Raw genomic sequence first — 16,645 nt, forward strand, 5'->3', positions numbered from 1 at the left:
ACTTTCTTCACCGCTCCACTCCTGGTCCAATCCTTACATTGCCGGGGAAATATAGCTGTCACCTTCCCACACTGGGAATTGTCGAACAAATGCCGTTGGGGGCCCTAAAAAGAGCCTAAAAGTCAGTTTCTGGCGGGAGCTGCCGAACGTGCGACTTAGCTCCACATAGCCGTAACCGGAAGTCATGTTTAGCATAATCTAAGGCACTGACATGCCAATGAGGACCTGGCAATGTAACATCATTAAAAGGAAAATCTGTGAAATTAATGAAGAGAAAGGGAGAGATTCAGTAGGTGCAGCTGAAGGGATAATCTCAACTGTAGATGTTGTGGGTTGCTGAATCACTGACAGCAAGGACTTTCAACAAAGTGTCTTTTCTTCACTAGCTTAGTGGCTACTTCAATACTTGTGCTATGTCCATATTCCCGAGGAATATTCCCGCGCTCCACAAAACCTCTTATGCAGCTGCATTGTCACATTTTCACTTGACCACTCGGTCTACATCTTCCCCATTCAGTTGGAACACCCGGTGGCAGCACGGTAGCATGGTGGTTAGCATAAATGCTTCACAGCTCCAGGGTCCCAGGTTCGATTCCCGGCTGGGTCACTGTCTGTGCGGAGTCTGCACGTCCTCCCCGTGTGTGCGTGGGTTTCCTCCGGGTGCTCCGGTTTCCTCCCACAGTCCAAAGATGTGCGGGTTAGGTGGATTGGCCATGCTAAATTGCCCGTAGTGTCCTAAAAAAAGTAAGGTTAAGGGGGGGGGTTACGGGTATAGGGTGGATACGTGGGTTTGAGTAGGGTGATCATGGCTCGGCACAACATCGAGGGCCGAAGGGCCTGTTCTGTGCTGTACTGTTCTATGTTCTATGTGACAGTGTGCTGTTATGACAACCTGGCGTAGTGCACAGTCAATTCTAACTCCTGAGTCACTGCACAGTTGAAATTAACCAAAATGTTTGGTCTCTGGCTGCCCAATAACTAGTCACCAGGTTTGTAAATGTAAACACAATTAACAATTTACTAATAACAATCATTATAACTAAATAGAAAGAAATTGCAACTGGTTAACTAGCATCTAGTTTCTTCCCCCACCCTCCCTGGCCCCACTGTTTAACTCACCCTACCCTCACTACAAACAGAAGATAGACAAAGACAGAGGGGAAAGAGAGGTGCAAACATAATACTAAAAGTGAAAGGATAAAAGTCTTTGTTTCAGTCTAGGCCTCCAGTTGGATGATGTCTTTGTTTTCACTGAGTAATGGTTTTCACTATAGACTCATTGTGGTCTAGAGGCTTCTCTGCACTCAGAAACAGCAGGCAGGAAACTTCTGAAAGAGAGTGAAAGAGAGCAATATGCAGTCTCTCCTCTCAGCATCCAGGAGCTTTTGCTGTTGAGTCCTCTGAAAACCCTCCACCTGACAGGACCCAATTGCTGTCTGTTGCTGATGGGATACTGTCCTTGACCAATCCATTGGCCACTAGCCAACCAATCAAAACAAATCACTCCAATCTCTCGGGTGCCAGAAAGTCTGAGTTCTTCTGTTCAAAATCTAAGTTTTCATAGCACTGTGAACTATTTTGCAACTTTTGGGTTCCTTACTCCTGCTTGACTTCAAGATATGTCTCCATTAAAGATTCATGGATCAAAAATGATAACAAGATAAAAGAAATAGGAACTAAGGGAATCACCAGGAAGAGTCCTTATATACCACCTTCCCCAAAAAGAATGAAACATCAGGGCACAATCATTATGTCTTCACTATAGACATAAACCACCGACATTTAAAAATAAATCATTAATGGGATGTGGGCATCGTTGATTGCCCATCCATTGCCCTTTAGAAGGTGATGGTGAGCTGCCTTCTTGAACTGCTGCAGTCTATGTGGTGTAGGTACACCTGAGCTATTCGGGAGGGAGTTCCAGTATTTTGAACTAGCGACAGTGAAGGAATGCCGTAATATTTCCAAGTCAGGGTGGTGGGTGGTTTGGAGTGCCAGGTGGTTGGGTTCCCAGGTATCTACTGCTCTGGTCCTTCTAGATAGTAGTGGTCGTGGGTTTGGAAAGTGCTGACTAAATAACATTGGTGAGTTACTTCAGTGCATCTTGTAGATGGTACACATGCTGCCAATATTCGTCAGTGGTGGAGGTTTTAAAATGTTTGTGGAAGGGGTAGCAATCAAGCAGGCTGCTTTGCCTGAATGGTGTCGAGCTTCTTGAGTGTTGTTGAAGTTGCACTCATCCAGGCAATTGGAGAGTATTTGTTAGATCTACCATGCGGATTTAGCGGCACTTTGCGATCACTAAAACTCAGTCGAAATTTGAGTTAAAACTTCTCAGGTGCAAATAAGAATCTGTTTTATTTATCTCTATTGATTACAATTGAGAATCATTTAAAGTCATGTTCTCTAATAAATCCAGCGAGCAAAGGACTCAATAGTAGCAATCTTGTGGACAATTGAACTTTCAAGTAATAGAGAAATTATTTTCTTGTTTAGGCAAACAGCTTGCAATAACTTCAAAAGTCAGAGTTAGAAAGTGAAATATAAAAGACAGAGAGACAGCGGATAGTTAAGTCAAAGTATAGATTGATTCCAGAAAGGAAAAGATGGCCGAAAATCCATCACGGTTACACCAAATCATATCAGACTTTAGCCATCTATCTACACCCCAATGTAATTCTAATTGGTTTGGATTAACATCAAACGAGTTTGATTTGAGGGTTAGTTTTCACTCATTAATAGGCAACATTCACCTAAAATGTATTCTTGTATGAGCTATGGAATGTGATTCGACTTCCTTATCGCATAAACTTGCTTGTTAGGACAATGGTCTCTATGCTGTTGCCATGAAGCTTGCCTTGTCCTTGGGTTACTTTAGCTTGGAATTGTATTTGTTAGCTGCATAGGAATTCTGCTGTTCAGTGTTCTGTTTGCAGATATGTTCTGAAATGCTGAATGTGTGTTTTGAAATGACCTGAGGTTATGAGTGAGTTTTAAAATGGTATTTAATAGACTAGGGGCTTAATGCTAAATAGCTATCATTTACCTATAGAAAATAGCTGGCTTCTACAGTATTCCATTGCATTCCTGATTTGTGCCTTGTAGATGGTGGACAGGTCAGGCGGTGAGTTAGTCACTGTAGGGTTCCTAGCATTTGACCTGTCCTGGTAGCTACAAAATTAATATGGCTAGACCAGTTCAGTTTCTGATCCTCGCACATCTCCTCTAAACTTTGCCCCATGGCCCTTGGTGACTGACCCCTCCATCCTGGGAATGAGTGCCTGCTCATGCACTCTATCCATACCCCTCATAATCTTGTAGACCTCTATCAGGTCACACCTCAACCTCTGTCGTTCTAATGGAAACAGTCCGAGTCTATTCAGCCTCTCCACATAGCTAATACCCTCCAGAGCAGGCAACATCCTGGTATACCTCCTCTGCACCCTTTCCAAAGCCTCCACATCCTTCTGGTAATGTGGCGACCAGAATTGTGCGCACTATTCCAAGTGCGGCCTTACCAAGATTCTATACAACTGTAGCATGACTTGCCTGTTTATATACTCAATAACCTACCCAATGAAGGCAAGCATTCCATATGCTTTCTTGACTACCTTGTCCACTTTCAAAGATCTGTGGATCTGCACGCCCAGATCTCTCTGACTTTCTATACTCCTCAGAGTTTTGCCATTTACCGTATATTTTCCCTCTATGTTAGACCTACCAAAATACATTACCTCACATTTGTCTGGATTAAAGTCCATTTGCCATTTCTCTGCCCAAGTCTCTAACCTATCGATGTCCTGCTGTATCCTCTGACAATCCTCAACACTATCTGCCACTCCCCCAACCTTGGTGTCATCCGCAAATTTACTAATCTCTGCTACCTTTCTTAAACAGTGGTACCACATTAGCTATTCTCTAGTCCTACATTAGCTATTCTCTAGTCCTCTGGGATCTCACCTGTAGCCAATGAGGATACAAAGATGTCAATCAAGGCCCCAGCAATTTTTTCCCTTGCTTCCCTCAGTATTCTCGGGTAAATCCCATCCAGCTCAGGAGACTTATCTACCGTAATATCTTTTAAAAGATCCAATACCTCCTCCTTTTTGATGTTAACATGACCCAGACAGTCCACACACCCTACCTAAAAACCATCTTCCACATAGACCCTTTCTTTGGTGAACACTGATGCAAAGTACTCATTTAGAAGCTCACCCATTTCCTCTGGCTCATCACATAGATTTCCCCCACTGTCCTTAAGTGGTCCAATCTTTCCCTGGCCACTCTCTTTCTTTTTACATATAAATAAAAAGCTTTGGGATTCACGTTACTCCTACTTGCCAAGGACTTATCATGACCCCGCCTAGCCCTCCTCATTTCCCGCTTCAGTACCTTCCATACTTTGCTTAAAATAAAGTTTGTTTTAATATAAAAGAGATCTATTGGTCAGAGTTATCAGTCCTGGGATGAAGTAATCTTTCCTCACCGTTTTATAAATCGAAAATTATTTGAGTTTCGAACAAAAATTGGGGCCTGGTCCAATATCCTAACAATATTATTCAAAGTCACACTGCGGTGAAATTAGTTGTGTGACAATAGACACGCAACAACTGTGGTAAATTTGTTCCCAGTCACTTGAAATAATCTCAACAAATTATTGAAATCAAATCGTTGTTCATCATCTTTTGTAGAATGAAAGTCACAACGGTAAAATGACAATCCCATTCTATCCTCTGAGGTCATTAAAACTGAATGTCAACAACATTTGTAATCTCTATTAAAAGCAAACTAAAAGTAAGCAACAAAAATGGAGAGTGATAAAATAAATAGACAGTTTGCTTTTTAAGACTATGGGCGGGATTCTCTGATCCTGAGGCTAAGTGTTGACGCCATTGTGTTTCTCGACGGCGTCAACATGGCCTCAGGATCAGCAATTCTGGCCCCTACAGGGGGCCAGCATGGCACTGGAACGACCCACGCCGCTCCAGCTGCTGATCCTGGCGTCAACTGGACGGCGCGGGGTCCAAGCATGTGGCACCAGCGCTATCGCGCAGTGGGACCAGCACCAACACCTGCATGTGCAGTGGCTCACTTCTCCGGCCCCGACGCAAAACTGCATAGGGCTAAAGGGGCCGGCGCGGAAGAAAGGAGGCCCACAGCCCAAGATGCCAGCCTGCCGATCGGTGGGCCAGACCACAGTGGAGGCCCCCTCCCAGGGTCGGACCCCCCCCTCCTCCCCCACAGGCCGCCCCGGACCCTTCCACGCCGAGGTCCCGCCGGGTAAGACCACACGTGGACGGCGCCAGCTGGAATCAAGTTTTTTGCTCCGGCCGCTCGGCCCATCCTGTGCTGAGAACCGGCCAGGGGGCTCTGCGGAGAATCGCATCCCAGCATCGGGGCGGTGTGTCTCGATTCACGCCGGTCACGCCGATTCTCCAGCCCGGCCCTGGGCTGAGAGAATCCCGCCCTATTTTCCACCTTACATACTGTTAGTTCTTTTTCCATAGCCTTCAGAGATTGAGAGTCCTTTTCAAAATGTTCCAGTTCTTGGGTGAAAATAGATTGAAATTTATTCAGCCTCTTTAACCTGAAAAAACAGCGCAAACGCATATATTAAAATAATTTCATGAATTTATTGTATACCAGTGTTACTTCCTGACATTTGCAGGATTGACACTGCCGATGAAAGACGTGCTTGTTAGGTGAATAGGACATTCTGAATTCTCCCTCAGTGTGGCTGCTAGGGGATCATGGAAATTGTAAAATATCAAAACATGCTGCCGTGGAGAGGGATCTGGGTGTCCGAGTGCATGAGTCGCAAAAGGTTGGTTTACAGGTTCAACAGGTGATTAAGAAGGCAAATGGAGTTTTGTCCTTCATTGCAAGATGGATGGAGTTTAAGACTAGGGAGATTATGCTGCAACTGTATCAGGTGTTAGTGAGACCACACCTGGAGTATTGTGTTCAGTGTTGGTCTCCTTACCTGAGAAAGGACGTACTGGAGCTGGCGGGTATGCAGAGGAGATTCACTAGGTTAATCCCAGATCAGAGGGCGTTGGATTATGAGGAGAGGTTGAGTAGACTGGGACTGTACTCGTTGGAATTTAGAAGGATGCGGGGGAGATCTTATAGAAACATAAAATTATGAAGGGAATAGATAGGATAGGTGCAGGCAGGTTGTTCCCACTGGCCGGTGAAAGCATAACGGGGCTGGTTTAGCACATGGCTAAATTGCTGGCTTTGAAAGCAGACCAAGGAAGCACGCTTCAATTCCCGTACCAGCCTCCCCGAACAGGCGCCAGTATGTGGCGACTAGGGGCTTTTCACAGTAACTTCATTTGAAGCCTACTTGTGACAATAAGCAATTTTATTTATTTATTTGAACTGGGGGGCACAGCCTCAAAATAAGGGCAAGTATATTTAGGACTGAGCTTAGGAGGAACTTCTTCACCCAAAGGGTTGTGAATCTATGGAATTCTTTGCCCAGTGAAGCAGTTGAGGCTCCTTCATTAAATGCTTTTAAGATAAAGATAGATAGTTTTTTGAAGAATAAATGGATTAAGGGTTATGGTGTTCGGGCCGGAAAATGGAGCTGAGTCCACAAAAGATCAACCTTGATCTCATTGAATGGCGGAGCAAGCTCGAAGGGCCAGATGGCCTATTACTGCTCCTAGTTCTTCTGTTCTTATGTACAGTGCAGGAGGAGGCCATTCGGCCCATCAAATCTGCATTGGTCCTCTGAAAAAGTACCATATCCCAGTAACCGTGCCCATCCTTGGAAACTGAGGGGTAATTTTGCGTTGCCAATCCACCTAGATTGCACATTTTTGGATTGTGGGAGGAAACCGGAGCACCCAGAGGAAACCTACGCAGACACGAGGTGAACATGCAAACTCCGTACAGTCGCCCAAGGCTGGAATTGAACCTGGGATCCTTGCGCTGTGAGGCAGCAGTGCTAACCACTGTGCCACCATGCCTCCCTGGGATTTTCACAGTAACTTCATTGCAGTGTTAATGTAAGCCTACTTGTGACACTAATGAAGATTATTATTATTAATTATTATGTAAACATGTACAACTAATGAAGAGGGAACTCAGTCGAGCGCACAGTTCTGCTGTGCTATATTAACTCAATGTGACTGCAACTTTGCAGTTCTTCCTTGAGGTTTTTCCCTGCCTGCCACATGCTCTGGCTGAAAAAAAATCTTTCTATTTATACTTCCTACAAACGTCCCTGAAAGATCTGCTCACATTTTGACAGATGTGACAATCCACAATAATCAAACAGTACGCTAAATAGACAACCAACAACAGTCGAAAAGAAAATAAATTAATCCCCATCTCCCAACCTTTATAGGTCCTTTAAAAACATCTGGAGCAGATTCTCAGTTTCAAAGACTAAGTTCTGGCACCGGGACTGAATCACGCAAGTTCTATGGCCCCGAAAGCGCCGCTGGTCCCAGAGCGATTCAGTACATCCAAATGAGCTAGCACAGGCGCCACATGGAACTAGTGCAATTCTAACGAACCCTAGTGTGTGATTCTCCGGGGTCAGGATTGGCACTCGAGAGCCTGACAAGCTGCAGCCACAGAAAGCACTCCACTCCTCCCATACTCTTTTTCCAGCCAAGAAGGTGCCACCCTCAAGAGTGGCACCGAGATTCGCTGATGCCGAGCTGGAGATGCTACTGGATGCCGTGGAGGGGAGGTGCGACCGAAGGATGTCAACTGAGCCTGGGCTTAGCTGGCAGAGGCCATGAGCACCTTGGGCCCCACAGCCAGGATCGGCCAGCAGTACAGAAAGAAGCTGCATGACGTCCTCAGGTCGGCCAGGGTGAGTCACTGTCACCGCGCCCCTGGAACCAACCACTGTCCCATGCCCCCCGCATACTCATCACCTTCCCTCCCACCCTCATGCAGCCCCATCAGGCAGACCAGTAGGCAGCGCTGGGCGAGGATGAGCAACCTCCACCACCATGCGCTTGGCACTCAACCCCATCCCACACATCTAGTGCTCCCCTCCCCTCAGGAGGAATCACAAACCCCTGCACGCTGGTAGTCTATGCAGACCCCACCTTGCACCATATGCCAACACCATGGCCGGGTGCCCTGCACACACAGCCCACCAGCTGTGGATCTCTTTTGCTGCCCACCTATGAGTGTCTCACACCCGGCATTATTTGTCCTCTCCACAACCACCTGGAGAGTGAAAAGACTGGATGGGTCCATGGGACCTGCAGCCCCTCACCGTTACAGAGCAGAGGACGTTGGACCTGGTCGGTTGGGTCGCAGAGGCGGAGGTTGGTATCGGAGAACAAGTGAGCCCGTAATGAATGCCGATGTCCCTAAGGCACGTGTGGCATCCCCCACCACCCTAACAGGCATCTTGTCTTATATCTTGGAGCGTCACCTGGCGATAAGGCGGGTCCATCTGGTGTCCCCCGCACCTGGCTGCAAGCCTGCAACTGATCCGGTGATGATGTAGGTCCAGATGGTGACTCGCACCCCTGACCGCAACCCATGACATCCTGGAGCACACATTCAGGGATGACACGAACTTCTTGCCAGTGCTATCACTGGCACCCTCCACAATTGAAGAGACATTCATCTCAGTTGGGCATGCTAATGACGAGGCTCCTAGGGCACTATCTGCTGCGTACTACACACATGCAGTGGTACATCAGGTGGAGGTAGGAACGGACGATTGGAGGGCGGCCTGACCCTTGGGACTAGCTGCCACCCAGATGGGTCTCAGGCTTCCGGAAAGGACAGTCCTATCCGCAGTAGAGATGCAGGTGCATAGACGGGGACTACATGAGGGGGTGTCAGCAACCATCCGGCGCCGACAGCTGCAGATGGAGGAGTCCAACCATCTTTAGGGGCAGGAAGTGGTGCCGTCCATGCAGGCCAACACTGTACGGGTGGTGTCTGTTGTGAGAGTCTTGGGTGTGATGGTATCAGCCATCGGTAATGATGTCCAAGCCTGGGGCATTCTTTGTGGGCGGTGGCCGATGCACAGGACAGGGCAGCCATGTCACAGGCAGCCATGTACCAGGGTGACATGCGGCAGTCCAGAGTTTGGCTCAGTCACAAATTGTCATGGCTGCGGGCATTGAGAACATTGGCCTGATGCTGGTTGACCTGAACCAGACACAGAGGGAACTGGCATGGTCACTGGGTGATGTGGTATGGTCGCTGAGTGATGTGGCATAGACCCAGAGGAACATGGCACAGTCCAAGAGGGACGTGGCACAGTCTCTGTTTACAGCATATTATTATGGTCAAGCCTTGCTTCTTTCTGCCATATTTAATAATGATGGAATGAGAGTCAAGCTTTAATTGTTCACAGCTATCATTCTCTGTCATAAAGCAATGGCCGTTCACTACAGAAGTGCCACTGACTGTTGGACATTTGTCTTGTGTGGGCAATGTCTCAGTTCCAAAAATACAAAGCAGAAAATCATCAGGGTGAGGGGGCATGCTAAATCTAAATCAGAACTTTTTCCTCAGTTGCTTAAATTGGAGGCAGTGTCTGTAGAAGTGCATCTGACTCACTCTGACTCACTCCACGGAGAACAATCACTGCTGCTCCTTTAAGTAAATCCAGTTTGGAAATAAAAGCGTAGTGTGCCACCTTCTCAATGCAATCCTCCAAGCCTGGGATAGGATAGTTCATTCTTGTAATTGCATTAAACTTTCTATAGTCCACACAAAGATGGGTACGGTCTGGTTTTGGTACCATCACTACCATCCATTGGCTACAACCCACTTCAATGATGCCATTTTTAAGCATACTTTTAATTTTGTTGTTAACATGTGCCAATTTTAAAGGGTTAAGTCTATATGGATGTTGTTTAATAGGAACAGCATTTCCCACATCTACGTCATGTATAGCCATTTTAGTACTTCTCAACTTATCCCCACAAACTTGCCCATGTGATATCAATAACTCTTTCAGGTCAGTTCATTTTTTTTCTGGAAGGTAACTCAACAATTTATCCTTAATCAATGTAATCATGAGTGGTAAAGCAATAAGTGCAGAGGATACCGGATGTCTGCAGAGGGATTTGGATAGGTTAAGTGAACGGGCTAGGGTCTGGCAGGTGGAATACAATGTTGACAAATGTGAGGTTATCCATTTTGGCAGGAATAACAGCAAAAGGGATTATTATTTAAATGATCAAATATTAAAACATGCTGCTATGCAGAGAGACCTGGGTGTGCTAGTGCATGAGTCGCAAAACTTTGGTTTACAGGTGCAACAGGTGATTAAAAAGGCAAATGGAGTTTTGTCCTTCATTGCTAGAGGGATGGAGTTTAAGACTAGGGAGGTTATGCTGCAATTGTATAAGGTGTTAGTGAGGCCACACCTAGGGTATTGTGTTCAGTTTTGGTCTCCTTACCTGAGAAAGGACGTACTGGGCTGGAGGGTGTGCAGAGGTGTTCCACTAGATTAACCGCAGAGCTAGATTATGAGGAGCGGTTGAGTGGACTGGGGCTGTACTCGTTGGAATTTAGAAGGATGTGGGGGGATCTTATAGAAACATATAAAATTATGAAGGGAATAGATAGGATAGATGCGGGCAGGTTGTTCCCACTGGCGGGTGAAAGCATAACTAGGGGGCACAGCCTCAAAATAAGGGGAAGTAGATTTAGGACTGAGTTTAGGAGGAACTTCTTCACCCAAAGGGTTGTGAATCTATGGAATTCTTTGCCCAGTGAAGCAGTTGAGGCTCCTTCATTAAATGCTTTTAAGATAAAGATAGATAGTTTTTTGAAGAATAAAGGGATTAAGGGTTATGGTGTTCGGGCCGGAAAGTGGAGCTGAGTCCACAAAAGATCAACCTTGATCTTATTGAATGGCGGAGCAGCCTCGAGGGGCAAGATGGCCTACTCCTGCTCCTAATTCTTATGTTCTTATGTAAGTGGTCCTCATGACCAAAAATTAGTTCGAAAGGACTGAATTTGATTGACTCATTAGGTGCATCCCTAATTGTAAACAGTAGGAATGGAATTCCTTTATCCCAATCCTCTGGATAATCTTGACAATAAGCCCTCGACATTGTCTTTAAATGTCTGATGCCACCTTTCTAATGCTCCCTGTGATTCTGGATGGTACGCAGTTGATTTAAATTGTTTTATTCCTAAACTATCCATAACCTCTTCGAATAACTTTGAGGTAAAATTTAATCCTTCATCCGATTGTATTTCTGTGAGTAGTCCATATCTAATAAAGCATTTAATTAACTCCTCCACAATCTTTTTAGCTGCAATATTGCATGCTGGAATGGCCTCTGGATACCTATTATACACATCCATTATAGTAAAATATATTGATTCCCACTTTTCGTTTTAGGAAGCGGTCCTACACAATCAATTAAAACGCTTGTAAAAGATTCCTCAAATGCTGGAATAGGTATTAAGGGTGCTGCTTTTATCACTGCTTGAGGTTTCCCTATCACTTGACATGTGTGACATGATCAACAAAATTGAACTACATCTGTATGTAGTCCAGGCCAATAAAAATGTTTTTGTATTTTAGCTTGAGTTTTCCTTTCTCCCAAATGACCTCCTACTGGTACCTCATGTGCAACTCGCAACACCTCCTTTCTCTTCCCTACCGGCAATACCACTAGATGAACTTCCGCCCACTTTTCATCCGCCTGCATATGTAAAAGTCTCCATTTTCTCATCAAGGCATCACTTTTACGGTAATAACATTCTGGTATACACTCAGATTCCTCTTCTGTATATGCTTTCTGATACATCCGTTTTAATTTAGAATTTAGATTTAGAACAGTACAGCACAGAACAGGCCCTTCGGCCCTCGATGTTGTGCCGAGCAATGATCACCCTACTCAAACTCACATATCCACCACATACCCGTAACCCAACAACTCCCCCTTAACCTTACTTTTTAGGACACTACGGGCAATTTAGCATGGCCAATCCACCTAACCCGCACATCTTTGGACTGTGGGAGGAAACCGGAGCACCCGGAGGAAACCCACGCACACACGGGGAGGACGTGCAGACTCCGTACAGACAGTGACCCAGCCAGGAACCGAACCTGGGACCCTGGAGCTGTGAAGCATTGATGCTAACCACTATGCTACCGTGCTGCCCATCTTTCTGTTGTAACTCCACCAATTTTCCTGAACTAAAAATATCCGCCTCGTCCTCCACCTATTCTTTTCGAACCATCTGATCAACAATCGTTTCTGATAATTGCTCTTCAACTTTATCTTCGCTCTCGGATTTCTCCTCTTGTCTTAACCTGTGAGTTTGCAACCTTGTTACAATCCGGAAAAATCCCAGGATATTTTTCCTTCAGTTGTCTGATTTTCCACTGGCTTATCAACCACAGTAGGCATCACTCCCACCTGCGATCCAGCTATATCATTATCCAAGATAAACTGATTCCTGGACAAGATTGTTTCTCTATTACTCCTACTACCACTTCACCACTTTTCACTGGACTTTCCAACCTTACCTTATAAGGTACTACTCTTCTCACCCTGAATTCCACATATTACCAGCTTTTCTGGTAGTATTCCTCCCAAACTACGTAACTCCTCATCTCTTACCATCAAAGATTGACTAGCTCCCGTATCACGTAGGATCGTGAGTACACATGAGTAAACTTTACCCACACAAGTAAATTCTTTAAAGAGATCTGACACCATCACATCAATCACCTTTTGATCAGGCTGTACAATCTTTTGCACCTCCTTCGCTTCACTTGGGCTTTCCTTTACCACTTTAACAAACCCAACTGGCTTATCCTGTTTTACCACATCAGCCTTCCCAGTGCATTTCTTCAACCACCAACTCTGTGACTTTACATGGCCTAGTTCATTACAGTAAAAACATTTGAAAATTTTCATGTCTCTTTTACACTCCTGAATTTCCTTTATAATCTGAGGTACACTCTCCTTATTATCTCCAATCAGATCACCTTTACCTTTACCACTTGAGTATTTCTCTTTTCCCCAATTTCTGTGCCTCACAGGCTGAAACTGATGACGGAAACCAAACTTTGATTTATGAACTAATTCATAAGTTAGGTGGATTGGACATGATAAATTGCCCGTAGTGTCCAAAATTGCCCTTAGTGTTGGGTGGGGTTACTGGGTTATGGGGATAGGGTGGAGGTGTTAACCTTGGGTAGGGTGCTCTTTCCAGGAGCTGGTGCAGACTCGATGGGCCGAATGGCCTCCTTCTGCACTGTAAATTCTATGATAATCATCTGCCATTTCTGCTGCTAACCTCAGTTTCAACTCTCTGCTATTCCACATGAGTTCTCACCACATCAGGAATTGAATTTTTAAACTCCTCCAAAAGTATAATTTCTCTGAGAGCTTCATACATGTGGTCTATTTTCAAATCCCTTATCCACCTATCAAAATTACTCTGTTTGATCCTTTCAAACTCCATATATGTTTGACCAAATTCTTTACTTAAATTTCTAAATGTTTGTCTGGAGGCTTCAGGCACTAGTTCATGTGCGCCTAAGATAGATTTTATCACCTCCTCATACGACTCAGATACCTCCTCTGATAGTGATGCAAACACTTCACTCGCCCTACCTACCAGCTTTGTTTGAATCAGTAATACCCACATCTCTTGTGGCCATTTCATTTATTTAGCTACCTACTGAAATGAAATGAAAAAGGCTTCCACCTCCGTCTCATCAAACCTTGGTAATGCTTGGACATATTTAAATATAGATCCCCACCAAGCCTTCGACTGTGACGCTCTTTCTCTTTATCCTCATCACTATCCTCAAACTGTACGTTTTCATATACATCCGCCAATTTTAACTGACTGTCATTTTTCATGGCCATTTTCACAAAGTTCAAACTCTCTCTCTCTCTTTCCCTGTCCTCTCTCTCTCTTTCTTTTTCCTCTCTCTCTTTCTCTCTCTTTCTTTTTCCCTGATCTGTATATCCCTTTCTTTTTCTTTTTGTTCTGCTTGGGCTATTCTCTCTGTTTTCCTTTCTTCTCTCTCTTTTTCATTTTCCTCTCGATCTCTTTCGTATTCAAGCTGCTTTAATTGTTTCTCATATTCCAGTTGTTTAATTTGTAACTGAATTTTTGCCATTTCCAATGAGTCTGACTGTATCTCAGGCAATTTTAAATGCTTACCCACCACCATAATTACCTCTTCTTTTCGTACCTTGTCAGGTAATGTTAACTGCAATGTTTTTGCCAAATCTAACAGTCTGCTTTTCGTCTCTGTCCGTAGGGTATTGCATGTGACCATCTCCACCCCCAAAAACTTCTGAGCCTTTGAAAGAGCCATTGAACTAGACTTGACTTGAACTAGAATACCACACCTGAAAAGATGAAGCCAAATATGCTCACCCCTCACTGCCTTTAAGTTCACAAAGCCAACCCAATAGATAGACTTTTTTCCCCTACAAGGCCCCAATTTCTTATGGGCCAGGGTTTAGAAAACCCCAAAGTGTCTCATGGAGTTCACCTGACCCACAACTTTAATAGATTTTGTTTGTGGTGAGCACAAGGGCCACTTTCCAAGTGTGATGCAACAGAGACCTTAGGAATCTTTAAACAAAACAATGTTTATTTTTATGAATACAGTTAATACTTTATAAACACCCATATTAATATCTTATCAAATACCAACACTGATACTTTTCCCAAAGATAATATTCTATAGGTAACCCTCAACAACTTGCCCAACAACATCCATTAAGTCATAAACCCTTTTTTAATACAGACAGGAAGTTTGCATTCTTTCCAGAAACAGGTGCTACGTTGAAATCAACGAATGAGCTGAAAACATTCTTTAGATTGCAGAGAGAGATTGATACACATGTGCTTGCATTCACTGCAGCATTCCAACTCACAGCCAAAACTGAAAAAAACACAATGCTACAAAATGGCTTTCAGTTCAAACCCAAAAATAAAAGACAAGAGCAGAGCTCAGCTCCACCCACACACTGACATCAGTGCAGATATTTGATCAAAATCCATTTCTTAAAGGTACACACACACATGACAATGGAAACAGGCCCTTCGGCCCAGCTTGGCAATGCTGCCCAGTCTCTACCACTGTTATGACCTGTCTGATTACCGCTGGCTGGGGACTAATGACAATCCCACAGTTTGGCTAGTTTGGAACCAGCAGAGAGAGAGGAGTGAGCAGCAAGGGAAGTTGCTGTTGCTGTTATATATATATGTTATTGTAAATAAATGTTATTTCTTTGTATTGTGAAGACTCGTTCTGGATTCTTCGTGGCCCTCACAAAAATCACTAAGCTAGTCCCACTTGCCCACATTTGGCCCATGTCACTCCACACCAACCCTCCCATGTAACTGTCTAACTGTTTTTTAAAAGACAAAATGATACCCGCCTCTACCACTGCCTTTGTCAGCCTGGTCCAGATGCTCACCACCCTCTTTGTGAAGTAATGTTCCCTCTGGTCTCTTTTGTATCTCTCCCCTCTCACTGTAAACCTATGCCCTCGAGTTCTAGACTCCTCTACCTTTGGGAAAAGATGTCTATCTACCCTATCTGTGCTCCTCATTATTTTATAGACCTCTATAAGTTCACCCTACACTCCAAGGAAAAAAGTCCCAGCCTGTCCAGCCTCTCCTTATAACTCAGACCATCAAGTCCTGATAGCATCCTTGTAAATCTCTTCTGCACTCTTTCTAGTTCAACAATGGGCGGAATTCTCCGCAGGGGGCCGAATTCATGAAGGCCGTCATGAACTCGGTCGAGGTTCACGATGGCCTCGGAGCCCGCTCCCCGCACATAATTCAACCCCACCCAGGGGGCTAGGAGCGGGCCTCCATCTTTCTCGGCAGCGACATCGTCACGCAGAGAATGTGAAGTCATCCGCGCATGCGCGGGTTGCCGGTTTCAACCCGCGCATGTGCGGATGACATCAGCGCGCAGACGGCACGAACCCGCGCATGCGCGGTGCCGTCTTTCTCCACCGCCGCCCGGCAAGACGTGGCAGCTTGATCTTGCCGGGCGGCGGAGGGGAAAGAGTGCGTCCGTGTTGGACGCTGGCCCGATGATCGGTGGGCACCAATCCCCTGTCCCCTCCCGAGCACAGTCGCGGTGCTCCCGTCCAAATCGGGCCCCTAGATGTCCCAAACGGGCATCTGGCGCCTGTTTCACGAATGCAGCGACCAGGTGTGGTTGCTGCCGTGGTGAAACGGGCGTGAAGGTCCGGCCGCTCGGCCCATCGGGCTCAGAGAATTGCCGTTAAAAACGGCGAGCGGCAATTTTTCGGAGCGGGGGTGGGGGAGAAATCGCTGCGGGCGCCGGGGGGGCGTCAAAAATGTCGGGAGGCCCTCCCACAATTCTCCCACGCCACGTGGGGGGCGGAGAATTCTGCCCAATATCCTTCCTATAATAGGGTGACCAGAGCTGAACACAGTAGTTCATGCGTGGTCTTACCAATGTCTTGTACAACTTCAACAATATGTCCCAACTCCTGTATTTAATATTCTGACCAATAAAACCTTGCATGCTGGATGCCTTCTTCACCTTTGTCCACCTGTGACTCCACGTTCAAGGAGCTATGAACCTGTACCCTAAGATCTCTTTTTGCTGTAACTCTCCCCAACTCCCTACCATTAACTGAGTTGGTCCTGCCCTGATTTG

The 16,645-nt window shown here is 45.4% G+C and overlaps 1 protein-coding gene across 7 annotated transcripts in view; it reads right to left on the reverse strand.

Moving 5' to 3' along the window:
• The window catches only part of LOC119969344 (synaptonemal complex protein 2-like), an 855,597-nt gene that overhangs the window by 87,028 nt on the left and 751,924 nt on the right, over window positions 1-16,645 (reverse strand). For 6 of the 7 annotated variants that reach the window (XM_038802871.1, XM_038802868.1, XM_038802869.1 and 3 more), the window contains one exon: window positions 5,488-5,587. The exons of the other annotated variant lie outside the window; for it this stretch is intronic. In XM_038802871.1, coding sequence (XP_038658799.1) covers window positions 5,488-5,587 — 100 coding nt within the window. The remainder of the gene's footprint in view (window positions 1-5,487; window positions 5,588-16,645) is intronic. 7 annotated transcript variants of the gene reach the window in all.

This window comes from Scyliorhinus canicula, chromosome 7 (genome assembly GCF_902713615.1).
Source record: "Scyliorhinus canicula chromosome 7, sScyCan1.1, whole genome shotgun sequence".
Taxonomy (NCBI): Eukaryota; Metazoa; Chordata; class Chondrichthyes; order Carcharhiniformes; family Scyliorhinidae; genus Scyliorhinus; species Scyliorhinus canicula.